General features: G+C 32.1%; 1 protein-coding gene across 1 annotated transcript in view; it reads left to right on the plus strand.

The window, feature by feature from the left end:
* LOC127736121 (angiopoietin-1 receptor-like) overlaps positions 1-17,310 on the plus strand; it is a 184,911-nt gene that overhangs the window by 132,433 nt on the left and 35,168 nt on the right. The window contains exons 8-12 of the mRNA XM_052246664.1: positions 2,024-2,122; positions 4,223-4,299; positions 5,180-5,351; positions 6,120-6,328; positions 17,089-17,203. Of these exons, the coding sequence (XP_052102624.1) occupies positions 2,024-2,122; positions 4,223-4,299; positions 5,180-5,351; positions 6,120-6,328; positions 17,089-17,203 (672 nt within the window). The remainder of the gene's footprint in view (positions 1-2,023; positions 2,123-4,222; positions 4,300-5,179; positions 5,352-6,119; positions 6,329-17,088; positions 17,204-17,310) is intronic.

Genomic DNA, 17,310 nt, shown 5'->3' on the forward strand with positions numbered 1-17,310 from the left:
CACTCAGAGATTAAACACACAGTCACTCAAAGATTAAACAAACAGTCACTCAGAGATTAAACACACAGTCACTCCGAGATTAAACACACAGTCACTCAGAGATTAAACACACAGTCACTCAGAGATTAAACACACAGTCACTCAGGGATTAAACACACAGTCACTCAGAGATAAAACACAATCACTCAGAGATTAAAAACACAGTCACTCAGAGATTAAACGCACAGTCACTCAGAGATTAAACACACAGTCACTCAGGGATTAAACACACAGTCACTCAGAGATAAAACACAATCACTCAGAGATTAAACACACAGTCACTCAGAGATTAAACACACAGTCACTCAGGGATTAAACACACAGTCACTCAGAGATAAAACACAATCACTCAGAGATTAAACACACAGTCACTCAGAGATTGAAATCTAAATCAAAGAAAAAGATGCACAAACAAACACCTCATCGATATTATAGACAAAAAACGTACGAGAAATAAAGCTTGTGTAACACAAACTAAACAGGAGTAATGATAACTTATCAAAAATGAATTTCTTTAAAAGTGTATCTCATGGGTAAAGCGCACGATTTATCGTGTAGAGTTATTATTTTCTTTTTATTATTTTTGGTATTCGAAACCAGATTCAACTCATTGCATAGTCTGGTATTGAATCCAGTAACAATATCAACATTGTCTGCTTTATTTTAATCCATCTAACATCTATCTATCTATGAAACCGTGAAAGTTGAATTAGTTTAACTATAAGTTTAGGTACAAGTTTGATTTGAACAAAGATTATAACTAATTAAATAAAGCTTCTTATATCTAAGAGTCGGCTTAAATTTTATTGGTTTAATTTCTTTTTTATAAGTTATATAGTTTTTGTTTTCCCAGTAAATTTTTACTTAGATTGACTTTTGAGTTGGAATTGGAACGGAAGTGTAATTAATTATAATTAATTACATCCCATATAGAGATGATATTTTTGTCTTGCGATTTTAATGCAGTCGCATAATCCATCTTTCAGTTCGCTAGTGTTGGTTTTGTACACCATTATTTTTATCACTGTAATGGTGCTGTCATGGAGTTGTTTTGAAGACCATTACTTTTATCTCTATCATGATAATTCGCGGTTAACACTTTGCCTTCGGTGTCGGGGCAGTTTTTTGTTCAATTTGAATTATAATTTAGGCATCGTTTCTTAGTACTTTGTATCCAAATAGTTTAGTTGTTTTATTCCTATAAACATTTTGTTGATTTTTTCATACAATTTTTTTGTTATTCTTTTTCATAAAAAAACTTTGTTAAAAGCTTTATTCTAACAGTTGACGCCGTCGTCACCGCCGGATTACCATCTGTATGTCTCGCATCCTGCAATGTTTGTCACAAGCAAGCATTAAATGGCGACGTATCTGGCGTACCAGAAAAATTGCCATATTTTGTAAACAGATCGATATTATACTTGAGAGGAAGCATATTAAAAGAAATTAATGTTTAAAGCGGACAGTAAAAATCTAACAGCAATTATTACTAAATAGAAAATATCTTTTCAATTCAACTTAAAAATAACTCGACTTATTCCAAACTTCGAACTGGACATGACACGTAGCCGGTTCTTGTTTTGTGACGAAGTATGATATTTGATGGAATTTCTTACAAAAGTCCTGGTGAAAATCCACTTCATAGCACCAGTCACATGTTGAACTCAGCTAATTAAAAAAACAAAATTTTGGGCTGCACATGATGTTACTCTTTACATAGGAAGTAAACCCCCTACTCTATAACTGTTCTATACATTTAAATACCTTTACTTTTATTTGCATTAGTTTTATTATATAGGTTTTAATAACTATTGATATAATGTGGTATGTTCTGTTTCATTTGTTCATACTTTGCCAATTTAAAATACTGAACGTCACTTCAAGGAATATCGTTAACATAAAAAAGCAAATGATCTTTAAATTAATGTATTTATTATATTTATTTATATAAATGTTATATTGGTCTCAACATTTTCTTCAACAGCAACTGGCACTGTTAAGAGTCCATCGGAAGTTCAGATTGGCGAACAAAGAGTCCACAATGGAATGATAAGTGCTTTATTACAATGGAATTCTACGAAAGGTAAATCATGTCCTTATATTAATTGTTTACTATTACTAAAAAATATAAAGGTAATATACCGAAATTCACTAAATATCTCACAATTAATGGTATAAAAGGAGGGGTAATAACTCACAAGCCAATGTATAAAGGATGGGAAGTAACTCACAAGTAAAAGTATAAAAGGAGGGGTAATAATTCACAAGTCGGGTATAAAGATTGGGAATTAACTCACAAGTCAAGGTATAAAGGTTGGGAAGTAACTCACAAGTAAAAGTATAAAAGGATGGGAAGTAACTCACAAGTCAAAGTATAAAGAATGGGAAATAACTCACAAGTCAAGATATAAAAGATGGGAAATAACTCACAATTCAAGGTATAGAGGAGGGGACATAACTCATAAGTCAAGATATAAAGGATGGGAAATATCTCACAGGTCAAGGTACAAAGGAGGGGAAATAACTCACAAGTTAAAATATAAAGGAGGGGTTATAACTCACAAGCCAATGTATAAAATAGGGGGGAAATAACTCACAGTTCAAAGTATTAAGGAGGGGAAAAAACTCACAAGTCAAGGTATTAAGGAGGGAAAATAACTCACAAGTTAAGGTATCAAGGAGGGAAAATAACTCACAAGTCAAAGTAAATATGAGGGGACACAACTCACACGTCAAGGTATGAAGGAATGGATATAACTCACAAGCCAAGTTTTGAAGGCGGTTTAATAAATTTAATCTCACAAAACAAAACTGGGCAGGATCAGGTGTGTAGACTACACAGAAAAAACATTTAACCAAATTAATAAAGTTTTTCATTCTAAGGCTTATTCTAAGTAATTTATTAAACTATTTGTGTTAGGGATGCCAACGAATACTCAAGTACTCGGATACTCGTTTGCCTTTTAAAAATCTTAAGACATTTCCCCCTCACTTTAGTACCCTTTGAAATATCCCTTTCGTAATACTAATAAATATCTATTAACAACGTAAATACAGTTAACCTCTCACGTCTTACATTTAAATTCAGTACGTTACAAATGCCTCACCGAAATCAGCCGTATGGATTTATTTTAAATGATCATACTGTAAAATGCACTCTTTGTGATACGTAGTTAACATGTTGTAGTGGTACAACACATATGATTAATCATATTAGGCTTAAACATCCGGCTGATGCCCTGCAGAATCTCCAGTGAAACAATCTTCACTTCACAGTTTCGTAAATTCGCCGAGAAAATCAATTCTGCCACGAAAGTAAACATAACAATAGCTATAGCCGAAATGGTCGTAAAGGATTACTTGCCGTTTAGTATGTTGAAAAATTGAAAACAACACGTTTAATAATTTCTTGCGTCCGAAGCGCTTTTCTGGATTTACCTTAATCAGGAACGCTCAAAGCCAAACATTTGAAATCCGAAGATGTATAAGTACCGAAACCGTTGAAGAGCTATATGTAAAAAAATACCTAAAATAAATAGCCAAATTCATCTAAAGCCAACTTTGCCTGAGGGAGTTGAAACCTTAGTTTCTTAATAATTTCAAAATTTATAAACGGACAATTTTAGTAAAGTTTGTTAAATCATGTCAGTACCGAAGTACTGACTACTGAGCTGATGATACCTAAAATAAATAGCCAAATTCATCTAAAGCCAACTTTGCCTGAGGGAGTTGAAACCTTAGTTTCTTAATAATTTTAAAATTTATAAACGGACAATTTTAGTAAGGTTTGTTAAATCATGTCAGTACCGAAGTGCTGACTACTGAGCTGATGATACCCTCGGGGACTGATAGTCCACCAGCAGAGGTATCGACCCAGTGATGTAAAAAATTGAAAACAACACGTTTAATAATTTCTTGCGTGAGAAGCGCTTTTCTGGGTGATGATAGATTTTTAAACATTATGAACATTGTTCAATTGACTAAGTTTATTTCTGTCATGGAAACACTTACGATTTATAGCAATAAGAGTAGAATAATAATAGCATTATTCATTCTTTTGTTAAGAATTTATCAATTAAAAAAAAAATAATAAAATAATCATAGATTTGAAAAAAGTTAAATATTTATATATGTTATTCATTTAACCATATATTTATGCATCTGGTACATGTTTATATTTCAGATCCTCCGTGCTTTTACACACTCCACTTAATGACAAACAATCCACAGAACTCTGAACACAAAAGATATCAACTGATGGTAAACTGCATTGTTTACTCATATATGTATTTTATCTATCGATCTCTAATTTTGATTTTATTAGTGATACTAATATACGTTATCGTTTCTTGTAGTAATCTTCTGCCAATAATTATAAAAAGGGAACATATCAATAATCATCACATATTCACTAGGAAAACAGACTCTATTAAAATTCTTTATACTGCAACTAGCTATGTTTATTTCCTAAATATAGTAACAAAGCTATGTTTTGTGCAATGTCAGTTTCCACACTTTTTCCACTATCAGGGGTTCATTTAGGGATGAAAATCAGTTTGAAATTTTCTCTACAATTCAAATACCTATCAATGTATTAATTTAAGTTGCAGTATTAAAACAATATTAGGTCAATGTCAGAAAAATATAAACTTTTTTGTATTCGGCACAATACTGGGGAGGGGCTCGGTAAAACCTCTCCCTTCCCCAGTTTCTCTGCCTCATACAAAAAAGTTTATATTTTTCTGACATGACCTAATATTGTATATTTATGTGCCTCTCTTAAGCCAAGAGCCTGTAATTCAAGCAGTGATTGTCATCGGTAGCTGTCTGTCATTTGTTTACGTTTATAGATTTGAGCATAATTCAGGCCGTTAGTTTTCTCGTTTGAATTGTTATACATTTTGTCATTTCGGAGCCTTTTATAGGTTATTATACGGTATAGGCTTTGCTTATTGTTAAAGGCTGTACTATGTCCTACAAAACATCTTCAAAAGGCAAGTAATTCCAGGCAAATTCTTTACTGGTATTTTACTTAAAGGGAAAACAAAAAAAAAGAAAAACACTTGTACGTTCAGTAGGTTTTTTTTAAAAGAAAACATGCCATCTTTGATGATACAAAACAGTTTTTATTTTACTTCAGGCACCTCCAATTTCAAAATACTGGATTAATAATTTGCACTTTGGAAGTAATTATACCTTACATATGAGCAGTTATCCCAATTCAGATTTTACCGCCGGAAGTGCGGAGATAGTAACATGGTTCATCACTGCTGATTGTCTGCAAGCTACGAATTATAACTATCATCTGTGTGGTATGTATTTATTAAAAAGGAAAGAAAAATATATTTAGCAACTGCTATCTGTTATCTTTTAAGTACGTTCGGCAGTTAAGGGTTAATTCTGAGATGTTTGTTCATGTCACGTTTTCAACGTATTTCATTATGAAGCCTACTAGAAACTTTTATAAAAATTGTTTTCGCTAGTTGTCAACCCTTATACAAAAGATTAAAAAGATTTTTAAATGTTCATTTACCGATGATTTTAACTCATTCGTTTTGACTAAACATTTACCGATGATTTTAACTCATTCGTTTTGACTAAAAATTAGCAAATTTTGCATATGAACCAGATACACAGAATTTTTTCGGAGCGCTTGAAAAATACGCCAACAAAGACTTAAGTTTGATTTTTGTTGTTGCTCAAATCCTTTTAGTTATTTTGTACCTTTGTGGTATTGGTTTTATTCTCTGGACATTTACCGTTTTTCATTGTGATGCAGTAGAAAAAGGTTTGGTGTTGAACTCTCCGGTATAGTTACTTTAGGCGATCCATTTTTATTCTCAATAAGTGCTAATATGCTGCTGGACTCTCAAACATTAAAAGTGAACAAATATTCACCTATTTCGAACGAAATCATTCAGTAATATTTGATTGGTCTACATGAGCAAAATTATTTGAGAAGGAAAGAACTGAACTGTTTTAGAGAGTTTCATGTAAAATCCTTAGTATTCTCTCTATTCTTTGTCGACTTGTTTGTCACTTCAGCATTGTTCTGCGCATGTCTTTTTTTTTTGTTCAAGGTCCAGACGAACCTAGAAATGTGACAGGTGACCTCATATTGAATTCCGATAATACATCATCTTGTTCTGTTAATGTATCCTGGATACCGCCTCCTCATGCAGACGACTATCCGGGAATGTTTTCATATCTGATTAAATGGTACAAAATAATCCCAATACACCTCAGCCAATACAAAAAACCACATCAATCATCTATCCAGGTCAAAGGGGTAAGTTTGCTTTAATTGAGACTAATTTTTAGATCACTAAACATCTAGTTTTAATTTTCTTATCTGTGAATAATTTATATTAGTTGCTTTTTACCAGCAGCTTTTTTCTGAATGCATTTCACTTTATGTTGATAACACCATAAAGAGTTACCTACACCAGAATTCCTTTACTACTAACGGACACCAGAATTCCTTTACTATTAACGGATTTCTGTCCACACAAGGTAATTATGTCCCGTCATTGTAGATAGCCAAGCAAGACTGCGTAGTTTTTGTCTAACTGTACCCTTATCGTATATTCTTATATAATTTTCCACGGGAATGGTGTCCAAATATTGTTTTGTTAAATGTCTGTAGGTCTTTCACCTTTTAACAATCTTCACAAATAATTTGTGACACTACTTCATTATGTTAATAGAAAATTGTTTCAATGCATACTTAGAGACGTAAAGTATAAGTCAATGAGACAACAAGCCAACAAGCCAACATCAAAAGAACACCCGGAAAAAAGAAATCTCATAAATATCGTGGAGAAATATACTTTTTGATTGTGCTAGTACCCAAACAACACTTTTAGTTAATTCGAGGTTATAATATGATTTATGTGGCCATGTTGTTACGGGAAACCTTAACTTTGTCCAAGATTGACACGTCATGAATTTTGTAGATGGAACAGATTTTATCTACCGTCTTATACGAACGTGAAAGAATGTCGTAAAGTCAACAATCCTTACGTTTTTTTCTTAATGCACATTTTAATGCAGTAGAAAGGTCGCCGGTAAAAAAAATATTAGATTCCTTCTTTAAGGTATGCATGAATGGATCTTTGATAATCGTATAAAACTTCGAACGTATTTTTATACAAAACCATTCTACTAACTCGCCAACAAGACTGAAAAACAAATTAAATTCTCTAGGAAAGGGTGATTGTAACACATACAAAGCAGTCTAGGAAAGAGTGATTGTAACACATACAAAGCAGTCTAGGAAAGAGTGATTGTAACACATACAAAGTAGTCCAGGAAAGAGTGATTGTAACACATACAAAGCAGTTTAAGAAAGAGTGATTGTAACACATACAAAGCAGTTTAAGAAAGAGTGATTGTAACACATACAAAGCAGTCTAGGAAAGAGTGATTGTAACACACACAAAGTAGTCTAGGAAAGAGTGATTGTAACACATACAAAACAGTCTAGGAAAGAGTGATTGTAACACATACAAAGCAGTCTAGGAAAGAGTGATTGTAACACATACTAAGTAGTCTAGGAAAGAGTGATTGTAACACATACAAAGCAGCCTAAGAAAGAGTGATTGTAACACATACAAAGCAGTCTAGGAAAGAGTGATTATAACACATACAAAGCAGTCAACAGTATTTTCGTTGTTTAACGTAATTACAATATTGATACTTCAAACTGAGATTAATACTACATGTATTACTAAATTTTATCACAATCTTGTCAAGACTTTAAAAAACATTAGGTAGCACTCCACAGTTAGGTGTGTAGTTTCGCATTTTGGCCCCTGTGGATTTTTCAAATACGAGAGCTAGTGTGCAATAAAATTCATTTTTGAATAGCTGAAGTTTAATATAGCCTTCATAGTGGGTTTATAGGAACATCTAGATTGTTTAATGTATGTAATATGGGCTGTTTTCTGTATGGCAGCCCGTATTTTCATATCCATACCAGACATCGGTCCGGCAATTATTGCATTGTTTTTTTTCTAACTTTTTGTCGCACGAACTTCGTGATTAAATCTTACGAAAAAATGAGGCGAAAGACACCAAATTTTTATTTGATCATTTGGTAGATTAATGTTAACAGTTTCAGAAAAGGTATCACTCATAGGAATTGAAGTTCTAGTTTAAACCAAATTTGGGGGAATATGTGACATTTTCATGCCCCTTTTGCAATATTTTATGATAAATAAATGCAGAATGTTGCCATGGATACACAAAAAAAGGAATTATTTTTCACTATTTTAACTTTTGAAAATTAAATCTATGGGAGATACTGATAACATACATATGCACATGTATGACACAAACAGTTGGCTTAATGTATTAGAAAGCCAGGAATAGAAGATGATTAAACATTTTATGGTTCAATTTTAATTTTATTTTCTAACTCTGGAGTGCTACCTTATTATGAAATGTTTTCCTTTTGTTTCAACTTTTAATACCCTTTTCTGGGTTCTGCTAGTTGTAACGATTAAAATGGTACCTTATTTTTTAAAATTGGTTCAGTAATAGAGATTTTATGAAGGTTAGCAGTTGACATGGCAACGTTCGTGCGACAAAAAGTTAGAAAAAAAAAATGCAATAATTGCCGGACCGATGTCTGGTATGGATATGAAAATACGGGCTGCCATACAGAAAACAGCCTACAATACATACATTAAACAACCTAGATGTTCCTATAAACCCACTATGAAGGCTATATTAATCTTCAGCTATCCGAAAATGAATTTTATTGCACACTAGCTCTCATATTTGAAAAATCCACAGGGGCCAAAATGCGAAACTACACACCTAACTGTGGAGTGCTACCTTAATATGAAATTTTTTCCCCGTTTCAACTTTTAATACCCTTTTCTGGGTTCTGCTAGTTGTAATGATTAAAATGATACCTTATTTTTTAAAATTGCTTCAGTAATAGAGATTTTATGAAGGTTAGCAGTTGACATTGGAACGCTACAAAAAGTGATTTCAAACAAAAATCTTGATCAAACTGTAAAATCTCAAATCTGTCTCATTTTTTGGTTAAATTTCTAAAATGTTTCCCTTTTTTCTGTTTAAAATCGTAAAATTACCTCTAAAGGGGAAATATTGTACAATATTTAGGTATTTGAAAGAACTTATAGGTCAATTTTGATGTAAATAGCATACCAAGCCTTAGTTTTTAAATTCTCAAATAGGGTATAAATTTCTAACAGAAGTGGCAACTTTAGATTTAATTCATGCCAAATTATAACATCAAATTCTACTAAAAATGTTTATTTAACTTATTATATAAAGCGATATATTCTGAGGCTATTATATAAAGCGCAATCTTTGGTTACAACGGGGTGAAGCTAATGGAGTAAAAATTTAAGGCTGAATCATATCTTAGTGTCAAGATGTTTATATTTGGTCGCTAAGGACAGTAAACAATAAAATTAACATGTATTGTCATCCTAGCAGATTTTTTTCCTTCAGATCTAAAATAAGAATCTAACAGTATATAGATTTGTGGTAAAATTTATCTTAAAAAGAGCATATCTGTACTTTCAGATGTGCCATAATACAATCTAGTCAATACTTTTAGGAGATTTTTAATACAAATATAGAGATAATATACGGAAGAATATTTTAAGCTGAAGAAATTTATAAAATAAAAATATTTCTAGGTTAATTACGGTTCAATTATCTATAAAACTAAAACATTTGGGAATTGTCCATTAATCCTTCGTTTTGGCTTAATAGACTTTTTCATAAGATTAAAATTGTTGTCGTCGTTCAATTATTGTGTCCGGTATATCTTTGGGTGAACATTAATTCGTTAACTTACAGATTGAAGACTAAAGTATTTTGTTTTATTTATCATTTCATTGGAATCTGTACATTAAAGTTATTCTGAGAAAGGTCGTGTCTTCTTTTATTGTTAACGAAGTACCGAAATTTACCAAAAGGAATTTACATTAAATAAATCAAATATAAACAACAATAACTGTCCTTTCCTATTTGGATATTTCAGTTTTACACAGGAAATTCTACACAATAAACTGTTATCACAAAGATATGTCTCGCCTTTTTGTAATTTTGATAATGCAAATGTTGAAATTAAAATAGCAATACTTTAACATGTAAGTTATGCAAATATTCAAAGTCGATGAACCATGACTGAAGGTACATGGCTAAACAATCTCCATGGAATGAAATGTGCCAATGCTAATATAACTGCGTACCAAATACCATTGACTTATGATAAGTCGTTCCCTTTAAAAAAAAACCTAAACACAAACATTAACTTGTAAACTATGAAAAAGTTTCAAAGTCAATGAACCATGATCAGGGGTGGGGCTATATAATCTCCATGGAAACGATACTTGCAAATGCCAATACATTTGCATACCAAAAATCATTGACTTAACATTAGCAGTTCATCTTAAACTGATCTAATCACAAACTAATACATGTAAACTAAGCAAAAGTTTCAAAATAAATCATGACTGAGGAGGCGGGGCCAACTATTCTCCATGGAAAGGAGATGTGCTAATGCTTATACAACTGAACACCAATTAACATTGGCCTACCACTAATGTTTCCCCTTGAACTGACTTAATCACAAACTAATACATATAAAGTTAGCAAAATTTTCAAAGTCTATAGACCATGACTAAGGGGGCGGAGCCAAATATTCTCCATTGAGATGAGATATGCCAATGCTTATACAACTGCATACCATATATCATTGACCTACCACAAGTGGTTCCCCATAAATTGACCTTATCACAAACTAATACATGTAAACTATGAAAAGTTTCAAAGTCAATAGACCTTGACTGAGGGGGCGGGGCTAAATAATCTCCATGGTAATGAGATGTGCCAATGCTAATACAACTGCATACCAAATATCATTGACCTACCACAAGTGGTTCACCATGAACTGGACCTGTTGACACCGCCGCCGCCGACGCCGGAAACAGCATACCTATGTCTCGCTTTTTGACTCCGTCAAGGCGAGACAAAAATTACAACAAAAGGGACGATTTTTCATTCCCTTCTGTTATTTTTCTTAAGGATGTTCGCTACTCTGTTTCAAAATAACAAGTTTTTTAAAAGACTGTTATAGATAATGATAGTATATAAATAAAGGAACTAAACAAGCAGAAAAAATGAAGGGTCCGCGGGCTTGTTTTCGAGATATAAGCCCCTGAAAATTTGGCGGGAAATGATTCTCTCTTAATTTTTCATACATTCAACATTGGTACCTTTTTTCATTCAAAAACTATGAAAAAATAACAAGGATTTTATAAGATTTTCAAAAATGACATTTTAAACTATATGTAATCATATTATGGAGAGAAAATTAGGGGTTAGTGGGCAAATATTTTTAATGGCACTACATGGATAAAACCCGAGGATTCCGAATATCTGGCAAAAATTCAAATACAAGAGGAGCGAACATCCTTAAGTCAGGGATTTCGTTACCACAAATTACTTAAAAAAAAACTTTACCAAATTCTTTCATAGATACAAACATTTTGTTTGGAAGTTTGGATGTACCTGTAGAAAGGATAGCACATCCTATTTTTTACGATGATGCTGTTTATCGAGCCCTTAAATTTAGATCCGATTCCGGTAAATTTATCGATCCCTTCAATAAACTTATTCTAAAAGGTTACCAATTTGATACTATAGTTAGATCTTTGAATATCATTTTCATCCGTATAAATATTGAATGTGTTATCAATATCTAAAACCCAACTAAATATTATTGCTATACACCTATGACATGGTCCTGCATTCTTTCGTTATGTATAATAATTTGGCATTGCACAAGATCATGTTTTTCTCTGACTCTCTTCACAAACTCCATTGGATGTGAACTGATTGACATCTTAGTCTTAGATACATGATTTAATTTCAGTAACTGCGAGTACACTCAGGCCCCGGCGCCATAAAACTTTTATTTTCAGAGAAAAAAAATATTCTCAGAATGAATTATATTACTCAGCTAAGAATGAGAACTTTTTTCTCTGCCATAAAAAAATATTCTCAGCTGAGAATTTTTTTTCTCAGCGATGTAAGCGGTAAAATGGATGTTTGAAAACTAAAAAATTGTACAAAACTTCGCAATAAAATAATGTAAAACATAAAAGGAACCTATGATAGATAGAATCACAAGTAGCTATAATATGCAGGACATGGACAAAAATAAAGGTTTGAGGCTGTCTCATAGACATATACCCCACATATCCTTTAATTCACTTATACATGAGTATACTAAAATACGACATTGGACATTTGAGCGATAAAAAAGGACGTTTGAGCGACAAATAAAAGGACATTTGAGCGCCAAAATTTTAGGAAAATTGTACGAAAATAAAAAAAAGTATAGGACATTTGAGCGAAAAAAAAATAAGAATGATGAAGGAGAACCTCTTCCGTTCGCGCGATTTAATCTGTTACCCCCTGCTCACCACAGGGAAGATGAAGTAGGATTTTGAGCAGGATATAGTTAATAAAATGTGGAGTTTAAAGCGCACAAAGTTTAAAACATCTTTTAAGTGGAAAAAAAAAATCAAAGCACTGTCATAAAACTTGAAACTCGGCAATGGCATTATTTAAAAGTCAGTACAGGCTAGAAATTTATATCCTAGTATTCTGACATAAAAATCCCTCATTATTTCCTGCTGGCAGTACCGGAATACTAGTCCATGGGATTCTGGTCCATAGTTTGTACGTTTTGACTTCTCCTTTTAGTGTTTCTGTCACGTAGTGTTTTAGCGATATTTTTTAACATTGTCATAATGCGGGAGGTTTGGCATGCCATGAAACAAGGTTCAACCCACCATTTTTTCTTAAAATGTCCTGTAGCAAGTCAGGAATATGGCAGTTGTTATCAAATAGTTCGTTTCTATGTGTGTTGGCGTTTGTTTTTGTTGCACTTCGGTGTTCCAGTTGTTCCTTCGTTTTCCTCCTATAGTTGATGTGTTTCCCTCGATTTTAGTTTGTAACCCGGATTTGTTTTCTCTAAATCGATTTATGACTTTTGAACACCGGTATACTACTGTTGCCTTTATTTTGTACCACTGTATATAGGCAACTATCACAAAAAAGGCTGTTTTTTTCCTTTATTAGTCTCAGTCAAAATCTTATCAATTTTAACATGTACATGTATTAATATTAAGATCGCAAGTGCCAAGGGACATTTCACTTTATAAATATAAGAAATTTAGAACAAAGAAAATTTGAATAGCCAATGAATTATAGTAGAATTGATTGGTAAGTAGAACTTGCCAGAACCGGTCGAATTACTCGGGTAATTAAAATATATTCATTTTAAAAACTTAACTTTTTTTTTTACTTTATGTCGAGCCTGCGAAATTTATTATGCGAAAGCAAGACATAGCGATCCTATATACTGTTGTCGCCGTCGGCGGCGTCAACATTTAGTTTCAGCCTGTGGTTAAAGTTTTTTACACATCAATAACTTGTCAAATCTTCATGGAATTTTATGAAATTTGGACAGAAGCTTGTTTAAGACCAAAATACAGTATTAAGAGCAAATTTTTTTTCACAGTTATCATTCAGATTCAGTCTGAGGTTAAAGTTTTTCAGTCATCAATAATTTTGTCAAACCTTCGTGGAATTTTATGAAATTTGGACAGAAGCTTGTTTATGACCAAAATAAAGTATCCAGATCAAAATTGTGATAATTTTTATTTTCATTTTTCCGTATTTTACTGATGAATAGACTTTTTTTTTACAGTTATCATTCAGATTCAGTCGGAGGCTAAAGTTTTTCTGTCATTTATAACTTTGTCAAACCTTCGTGGAAATTAATGAAATTTGGACAGAAGCCTGATCATGTCAAAAATACAGTATCCAGAGCAATTTTTGAAAATATTTATTTTCATTTTTCCATATTTTAATGATAAAAAAAAAAGTAAAATCACAAAAATACTGAACTCCGAGGAAAATTCAAAAAGGAAAGTCCCTAATCAAATGGCAAAATCAAAAGCTCAAACACATCAAACGAATGGATAACAACTGTCATATTCCTGACTTGGTACAGGCATTTTCTTATGTAGAAAATGGTGGATTGAACCTGGTTTTATAGCTACCATAAAACCTAGCTAAACCTCTCACATGTATGACAGTCGCATCAAATTCCATTATATTGACAACGATGCGTGAACAAAACAAACAGACACAATAGGTAAAAATGTCAAAATTAGGGTTACAGCAGTCTACATTGTATTATCATCTTAATCACTATAAAAACAAACAAATGTAACAAAGAAGCAAAAAATGATAAATGAACTTAGTTTATTTCACAGTTAACAAGAAGATACAGTCTTGGGTTAAAGTTTGTTACACATCAAATACTTTACCAAACCTTCTTAGAATTTTACGAAACTTAAACAGAAGCTTTTTTATGATTATGAGATAGTGTCTGATGCAAAGTTTTGATAATATATTTTCATTTTCAGTATTTTTCTGATAGATGAACTAATTAGTTTTTTTACAGTTAACATTTACAGACAGACTGGGATTACATTTTTTTCACATAAGTTTGTAAACCTTCATGGATTGTTATGAAATTTGTACAGAAGCTAATCTCTAAGAACAAGAAATAGCATCTAAAGAAAAAGTTTTTTTTATCTGTATTTTACTGATAAATTTTTAAGTCAACATTACACTTTTACACTGACAGCAGCAATCGTAGTCGAGACACAGGGTTCCGCGGAACCAAATACGAATTTTAAAAAATATTTTCGGAATTCATATAAATGCAAGTATCACAGAATATTTCGCTCAAACGTCCTATTTTTGGCTATACTAAAAAAATTAAGAATATTCTTAATCTTGAGTAAGAAAAAATTTGAGATTTTTTTTATGGCGGTGTATTTTGCTGAGAATAAAAAAATTGTGAAAATTCTCAGGCTGAGCAAAAAAATTTTACTCAGAAAGTTTTACGGCGCCGGTGTGTCTCTTAGTGTTTTTGTAAGATTTTTTTTACTCTGTATCGATCTGATGAATGGGGCCCTTTTCAACACAATTTAACATGTTTAACCCCGTCAAATTCTGCATGTGTCTGTCCCAAGTCAAGAGCCTGTAATTCAGTGGTTGTCGTCTGTTGCTGTATATGATCGTATATCAAATGTGTTTTTCGTTTACTTTTTTGTACATAAATCCGGCAGTTTGTTTTTCCGTATGAATTGTTTTACATTTGCCATTTCGGGGCCTTTTATAGCTTGCTATGCGGTATGGGTTTTGTTCATTGTTTAAGGCGGTACAGCGACCTATAGTTGCTATCTGTACGTCATTCGGTCTTTGGTGGATAATTGTTTCATTGGCAGGCATACCACATCTTTTTATTTTTATATAAGCATTTATTTAAGAGTTTAGGACGGCATATATATAGTATTGGCTGGTACCTAACGTTTGTATATCTTTTATGGCGTTATCATAAAGTTTTAACTTATCGTTTTATCCGAACAAAAAGTACAAGTCAAGCCTAGCCACGTGCTCCTGTGCCTGTTACAAGTCAGCAACCTCTTCAGTGGTTTTTTGTGATTTTTTTGTCATTTGAGGAATTTGGTTGATGTTTATAGTCTCTGTTGAATTTATTGGCAGTAATTTTTTTTTATCCGAGTTAAATTCTGACACATTGTGGAGCCATCCGTTAAAAACCATATTGTGACCTCCGGCTATCTTTTGAATGTATATGTCGTTCGGTTTCTTTCTCTTCGGCGTATACCCAATATCCCATTTAAGTCATATCGATGAGTTCCATTTCGCTTCAATCGCATATTTCAGAAAAAAAAAATATAGAAAGGCAAGATGGGAATTCTACGTAGGCGAAACGGGCATTTTATCTGGAAAGATAAAAAAACCAGAATCATGTAATAATTGTGTCGTTGTTTTTTACAATTATAAATTAATTGTTTTAAATTGCTATTTCTTTAATGAAATGTTAGGTATTGAAAATATTAGAATTTCAGATATTTATCGGAGGTTTAACAATTATGTCAATGATTAAGACTTTTTACTCACTTCATTTGTTAAATGATTATGGGGGAAATTGAAGCCACATGCGCTACTTCAGTGAATGATTTTTTTTTTTAATTTTCTCCTTTATTTGAATAAGCGGAGTCAAATTAGTTTATATAAACTTGTTATGCTAATACTGCTTATACTGTGTGAAACTAAATAAATTGATAATCATTACATAAGAGGATGAGATTACTAATATCCATTAGGGTCCTAAAGTTATAAGTACAAATCAATATAATACATATCTATATACATATATATACAATGAAAAATATAAATAAAATTTCCACAATTTTCTTGAAAAGATATCAGGATCTTACAAATCTCTATCTCAGGAGGTAAAGTGTTCCGTATTTGAAATCCAGTATAATACATGAAGTTTTTCTTTAAAAACAATGTTTTGGTTTGGATATAAATATAACAGTTTTTCATAATGAAATGTTTCTTGTAAATAATTAGCAACCGTGTGATTTAATGATTAGTAAACAAATTTAGCCTTCTGATATTGAATTGTGGTTTTTCAATATTTAACCATTTTAAACTATTTAACAGTATTTAATAGATGGTGACATCACATCAGCTAAATACTACAATTATACTTGCAGATTTCTTTAGTAATTTACGTACTCAATCCCTTCAACTTTCATTACAAGTGAAAGATTCACAGTAACTAAATGATAGCTCACAGGGCGTAATCTGCTGGTATATAAATCAAGTTTTCTTACACACAAGTTTTAGTTATTGTACTTCCATCTGGATTTCATTCCGTAATGTCACTAACAGTGTACTTGAGAACTGGCACTTGTAATTGTACTTCAGTGATGCAGTATTCTGTAATGAGAAAGAACATGCATGGATACTTCTAATTAAACCTTCCTCAAGTTATATAATATAATAAAAAAAAAGAATAATGTGCTCTAGTTCAGTAACATTGAGCAGCCTACAGCCAACATTGCTAAAAGTATTCAAAATAAAGTACATTATTTACAGAATATGAATTGGGTTGAAGTACAGGATATTCATTGGGATCATAACTATAGTATCAGCGTGCAGGCAATATCTACAAAAGGCCAAAGTAAACCAGTTATACTCATTGTAGCTCATGGTAAGTTCCCACAGTTTACTTTGGTTAATGGACTTTATTTTATGGTAAATGAAGTAGCAGTTCTAATGCAGTTTCGCAATAAATTAAATTTAATCATACATTAACGG

Source organism: Mytilus californianus, unplaced genomic scaffold, assembly GCF_021869535.1.
Source record: "Mytilus californianus isolate M0D057914Y unplaced genomic scaffold, xbMytCali1.0.p SCAF_3, whole genome shotgun sequence".
In the NCBI taxonomy this organism is placed as follows: Eukaryota; Metazoa; Mollusca; class Bivalvia; order Mytilida; family Mytilidae; genus Mytilus; species Mytilus californianus.